This window comes from Aulonocara stuartgranti (genome assembly GCF_965226115.1).
Source record: "Aulonocara stuartgranti genome assembly, chromosome: 7".
NCBI lineage: Eukaryota > Metazoa > Chordata > Actinopteri > Cichliformes > Cichlidae > Aulonocara > Aulonocara stuartgranti.
The window spans coordinates 46,699,671-46,705,994 of record NC_138945.1 but is presented as its reverse complement, the minus strand read 5'-3'; the positions used below and the strand labels follow the sequence as shown (position 1 = coordinate 46,705,994).

The window sequence follows — 6,324 nt, the reverse complement described above, 5'->3', positions numbered from 1 at the left end:
AGCCATCTTTTCCACAACTACCCTCAGATTTGCTATGGAAGCCTGTTCAAAAAAGGGCTTACGATGATCTGAGTTACTAAATCGTTTAGTTAAATAGGAGCAAACCACAGTAGTGGCATAGAATCTGAAATAAAATAGCTCAAATTTTATTCTGTGAAACTGAAATGGATTTAAAAAAATACTATCTTAGCATTTTGTGTAAAAAAATGTCAATGTTAAAGACTGAGTGAATGCTTAATTTCTCTACTTTTGCTAAACCCAGCCAGTAAATCAAAGTAAGGTCAGATATAAATAACTGATCATAACTGCCTCATTTCCCCTCACACAATTAATCTTTGCACTCCCAAATTATTCTTGTGTAAAACTATTTCACTCAAAAGAAGGACTACAAGGTCTGCTGAAAGACAGATAAAACGGGTATGTTGGGTTTTTATTGGTCTCACAATGATAAAGTCGAGGAAGCTTTAAATTCAAAGCTGAGTCAGCCAATTTTTAAGTTTCTCCTCTATCTGTGGTTATACAGTCCTCAATAAGGATGGTCACGGACATACTCCATGATATGCTTCAAGGCCAGCCATGTCTCTGAGGCAGTGGGGATGATCTGATCAGCTGGCAGGATAAAACCGTAGCGGCCAGTGTCCCTCAGCTCGAAGGCAAAGGAGTATTTGATTCCCGAATTGTAGGACCAGTCAATGCTACCCCCGCTGGCTTGATCTGAGCACGAAAAAATATAAAAGATGTATTACTAGCAAGAATACAAGAACTCTTATTAATACTGCTAGTCATAACAATAGCTATATCACTTTTAGTTTTGATTTGGGTTGTTTATTAAGCTATAAAACATAACGTGAAATGGAAATTAAAAAAACATAGGCACAATAAATAAATAAATAATAAAAATAACTGTGCTTGCACTCGAGCGAGTATTTATTTTCCTCAACCAATTATTCTGCATGATTGCAGCTCGTCGTTTCATTTATCCATCTGTAACTTTAGTATTGAAGTCACTGTGTACTGGTCTGGTTAAATGAGAGAAAAGATTTACTTACAGATGATATTGCAGATGCTTCCAACCTGGTAGGCGGTGCCATAGAGAGACGTCAGTTTCTGCGCTGCTGCTCTGCCAACAGAATGCTGCAGAGAAGCAAAGCGAACAACACTGTAGCGAAGAAGCCGTATCAACTCCTCTCCCTTTATTGGCATTGCCCTTAAAGCCAACTTTTCTCACTTGGTTGCTGCTTGCAAACAGAAGGACTGAAGAGCTGCTTACAGCCAGAGCTGTGTACCTAACACCATGGTGAACTAAACGTGGAGGTAAAAACATCTCACTTGCCCATCAGCTAATTTTATTTTTTTGAGACTTTAGGAACTTTGACCATGCTCCATTGTAACAGTTTTTGAAACGATCAGAGAAACAGATGATGGGAACTGAATCCTTGCAGGCTATTTGGAGGGAGAAAATCACCCAATGTCCAATTACAAGAACACAGGCCACAAATCACTGCTGATGTAGGGGTGGCTGTGGCTCAAAAGGTAAAGCAAGCTATGTACTATTTGGAAGGTTTTTGGTTTGATCCCCGACTACTCCACCCTGCATGCCGAATGTGGGCCGTGGGTAAGATACTAACCCAAGTTGCTCTCTGATGCTTCCATTGGAGTGTCAAAGTTTGTAAAGAAAATACTTGATTGATCAGGTAGAGTAGAAAAGTGTTGTGTAAGAAACAGTCCATTTACAGAGAATACACATGATAGTGTAAAATCAGGGGACTTTATCATCAGTTGAAAGTGACTCTCCTGTTCAGGAGTTTTACAGTTCATGGCAGCTTGATTAATATAGCCCAAAACCACAAATTTGTGTCACGGGGCTTTAGTCATGTATGAATAACTGCAGGATTATGGGTCCATTAGGCATTTTTCTCAGACTTCATTTGCAGTGCTGTATGAATATGAAGCAGAGTACTGCTGAAAAAGAGCGTACCTGGCTGAGTTAAGGCAGACAATTTGTCATGTTTAGTAGTGATGAGTTTATAATTCACCTACCCCAAAGCTAATTATTCACATTCACAGCTATAAAACTTTAATTAGGTGGAAAATTGCAATCCCCAGCTGAATGATATCAACAGTCAAAAAGCAGCCTACAGGAAGACCTCAGATCAGGTTATCAGACCAGAATCCTTTGTCTTTTTGACAATACGCATAACTCACAGATGACACTTACTTACCTCTCGCACGTATAAGATTACTCTTGAAAACATTGTTTAAGCAATGGCAAACATTTCGAGCTTGCTCTGTTTTCTGCTTTCTTACCAGCTCGGCCTGATGGTTTGCGCTGCTACAGACATAGCCGTAGGGGTACATGAGCAGCTGGGAGTAGGAGTGGACAGAAATGAAGGCCTTGAAGTTGCCGTGGCTCTGGATCAGGTTCACCACGTTCTTCACCTCGATCTCAGAGTTCGCCGAGGGGCCGTGGTAGGAATCGGAGCAGGGGTAGCTACTGGCACCGGGGCCTGGACATATCGCAGAGAGATCATCACAGAGCAAACGCTCACAAATGACAGACATATGTCAGAAGTTTTTTGTAACATCTCATTAGAATGTAAGAGGGCTTAAGGAATTTCACTGACGTGTTACAAGCAAACATTTTGCACTGAGTCATTGGGTATTCCAGAGGAATCCGGTTCATTCAACTACAACAATTCTAAAGTCTAAAGTGACTACAAGTCTAAATCCTTAACACACGTACCAGCGGTTAACAGTAGTAGTAGTAAATGATGCTATTCAGATTCTTTTTGATAACAAGTAAAAAGAATGTGATTATTTACCCGGCAGGTAATTGACAAAATCATGAGATGCATTCAGTTTTTATAATACTGACCACCAAAGCCTGCGTCCCAGTTCCTGTTTGGATCGACTCCACGGCACGCATAGCCAGGGTTCACAGAGCGGGTCTTGCGCCACATCCGATCCTGTGTTTCACAAAACGTCATTCGGTGTGAATCATCATTTCTTTTTCTCTCTCAGATGATACTGTATTGATGGAAAACAAACACAGTTCTACTTGTTTCTGCATGACTAACATCTTGCTCTTCTTTCGAGTATCTACTCTATATATGCGACACATAAATAACATTATCTGAGGAGTGCCAGTGACGTACATTGGTGTGGGAGAAAACATAGCCATCAGGGTTGGCAGCGATCAGCATGTAAAGATCCATGGTGTTCAGGAGGGAAGTGAGGGAGGCGTCGGTACCGTAATCCGTGGCAATCTAAGCAAGGATGAAAGGTTTTGTAGAAACGTAGAAAAAAAGACACGCTTTCACATATTACATATTTAAGATAAAGCTTTATAAATAAGGTAAACAAGGTCTGCGAGAACAGAGAAGAAGGAACTGATTAAAATAAGAAAATGATAGGAAGGAAAGTGAGGCCCAGTGCACTCAGACAATAACTCATGCTTTTTTAACATAAACATCCAGTAATATGTTTAAAAGGAAAAAACTTAATAAGTACAGAAAATTAATTTGGTTCAAAAGCACAAAGTTCTTACAAAAAATAAGTCAATTATGATCATTTAAATTCAGTTTACTCAGTTTAATTGACATCTTGTACCTTGTTGGCGGTCCACACTCCAGTAGCCTGAGAAACCCATTCTCTGGCGTGGATACCAGTGTCAACCCAGATAGCAGGACGATTGTAACCACCGGTGCTGAACTAAACACGAACACAGATTCAGACATGCTTTTACATTTTGCTTCTAAAGGTGCAGTCAATCACGATTAACACATGTAGATGTATGCACAAAATAAAGCGCATCCTCTCTTTACCCCACTGTGTGAGTGACTTGATATTTGATACCGGATTAATTTTATTAGATAGTTAATATTAGCTATATTTGTCCACATTTTTATAGAGCTCAAAAGTGCAGTGCTGCTGCATTCTGTGAGGCATAACCAGAGTATCTTACCTTGAGCACATACATGGGCCTGTTCTCATAGGACACCCCAATATGCTGCTTGGTGATCAGGTTAGGGTAATCGGCCACCAGCGTGTCCATCCAGCTGTAAATCTGCATAGATTCAGTTCTGACATTAAAACACACATAGGTACACACAAAGTTGACTGGATCCAGTCATGTTTTTTTTCTCTAGAGCAGCATACTGTATTGAGATCATGATAGGCTCCAAAGTTTAAGCTCCTGGTGCTGCGTTCCTTCATCTGGTTCGCCTCCATCTCAGCTTTCTCTTTGTCAAGAAGTTCCTGCAGGTGACAGGCAGGAGATTAAAAATTCACTCTCTGTGCCACCGAGTCTCCCAGTGGAAATCAGCTCTATGTTAATACACAACTGTGTTTTGAGGATGACAGACCTGGACGTTTTCAATCATGACGGTGAAGGGAATGTTGTGGAAAGTAAGGTGCTCCTTCACAGGGATCAGACTGAAGCGGGGCACTCGGATGTCCACAGGGAGCTCAGTGGAGACTGGGTCAAGCCAGAAGTCCACCTGTAAACAGATGCGCAATGAGATATCACACATGGGAATGAAGGAACATGCTGCGGGGAAGTCCTGTACATGTTGCATCTAGCATATTCCATAATAAACTAAATAATTTAGAAGAATTCAACTTAAGATGTTTCTCCAGACAGAGTGTGCTGCTGTAAGATCTATCATCTGTAGTTGCTTCAATCTTAAAGGAGCAACAAAATATCTTATTTAATAAATAAATAATGGCAAGGTTAATGTCTGGGAATTTAATGCAGTAAAAGGTGAAGTCCAAAATGACTGCAGGGCCAGAGACGAGCACCTAACTTTCTGTGTTAACCTTCGACCCAGCTGAACTTGATTTGCCTTTTGCGCTGCTAGAAAATTGATGAGAAATCACTTGGCACAAGCTGCCGAGAAAACATGAACATCAATTTCTGTGCTGTTTACCAAAGCTGTGCGTGTGTGTTTGCGTGTGCATACCTCCCACTCCTGCGCCGTCTCCAACGCCTGCAGGAGATGGATCTGTTTCTCTGACTTCACATTGACCCGGATAACCTGATCTCTGCACATCATTATGTTAAGTTTGTAGTTAAAACTTTTAAATGCTGAAATGTGAGCTCAGCAGAAGAGAAGAACTTTATTTATTGGTTACTGATATAACAAGCAATTACTGGTGCAGCACAGGTACAGACCGTCACTATATTCCTTAATGAGACTGTAGCAGAGACTTAAGCTTTCTCTTAGCATAAGCTGTGGATTGTGCTACCATTTGAATAACAGTTACAGATACAAGAACAGTGCAAGACTGCATAGCTGAAAATCTCCTCCACATAATCTACCAATTAATACCCTGGATTTAGAGGGATGTCTGGTTTTAAAAAGGTTTGCAGTTTGTTTTTTGAGAGGATAAAAGACATGACACAAAAGTTTAATGTAAATAGGTATTGGTTTCTTTGTTAGCAATTCAGCTATAACCTGCAGAGTTAATGAACAGAAAAATACTTGACATTTGCAGCCAAATGGAGGATTCCTCTCTTGTACTGGTTCTTTTATTTAGAAGAAGGTACAGTTCAAAAAATGCTTTCACCTTAACCACAAATAATGGTTATTCAGATTATTGTTGTTGAACTGTGCACTGTTGTTATTGCTGTGCAAAAGGTTAATAAGAAGTTCCTGCCAAAGCAAAAGGGGACCGAACCCTAAAATGTTATTCTGCGATTCCATTTTAGTCACTTTAAACTCATAGTAGGAGTACTAAAGAATGACCACATGAATTATTAATAAGTAAATCATGTTAGTGTGCACTTTAAACTTACCCAGTGAAGCCCTTTTCAGCTTTGGCCGCAGCCACAAGCACCAGCAGCAACCAGAGGCCTTTCATCTCACCTGTATAGTTCTGGACTGTTCAGAGGAAGCAAGTGAAGCACCTGCTCCTCTGCTCTCCTAATATCCTGTGGATGCAGGTGGGCTGTTCTCATACGTGTGAGTTAGGTCACTCTACTGATAATGACACAGCTCTACTGGAAAAACAGCTATTTTGAGCAAAGAACATGCAGAGTAAGCACTGATCAGTCTTTTCAGTTCTCAGGAGCAGATAGTGGAAATTTCCACAGATACAGTATGTTAGTGGCTTTGGTGATTTAGTCTGTTCTCATTATACACTCTAGTCATCATATGCAGAGTGTCACTTGGAAAGCAGCCCACAGATTAAGGCACATTAACTGTCATTATCTGAATATCACTGTTCTGGATCATAGAGGTTAGTCATGAATAATAAGCCTTTATACACACAGACTGACTGAATGAAAAACGGTTCAGATTGTGTGACAGACGATGTCTTTCT

General features: G+C 40.4%; 1 protein-coding gene across 1 annotated transcript; it reads right to left on the bottom strand.

The window, feature by feature from the left end:
* Positions 1-411: 411 nt before the first annotated feature.
* LOC309711203 (carboxypeptidase A2-like) lies at positions 412-5,923 on the bottom strand. Its single transcript, XM_082541339.1, has 11 exons — positions 5,798-5,923; positions 4,962-5,043; positions 4,365-4,499; positions 4,159-4,257; positions 3,965-4,066; positions 3,610-3,711; positions 3,156-3,266; positions 2,876-2,966; positions 2,308-2,507; positions 1,050-1,134; positions 412-714 (listed from the first exon to the last, which is right to left on the bottom strand). Exons 1-11 carry the CDS (start codon positions 5,860-5,862, stop codon positions 527-529), a joined length of 1,260 nt encoding a protein of 419 aa, XP_082397465.1. The 5' UTR covers positions 5,863-5,923; the 3' UTR covers positions 412-526.
* Positions 5,924-6,324: the final 401 nt, after the last annotated feature.

Bases quoted from the DNA above. Each gene is read 5' to 3' on its own strand.
- LOC309711203 (XM_082541339.1), bottom strand. From the start codon at position 5,862: ATGAAAGGCCTCTGGTTGCTGCTGGTGCTTGTGGCTGCGGCCAAAGCT. The intron at 5,044-5,797 runs GTAAGTTTAAAG...AATGATGTGCAG, and splicing joins GCTGAAAAGGGCTTCACTGG to AGATCAGGTTATCCGGGTCA. The intron at 1,135-2,307 runs GTAAGAAAGCAG...GCTTCTCTGCAG, and splicing joins CAAACCATCAGGCCGAGCTG to CATTCTGTTGGCAGAGCAGC.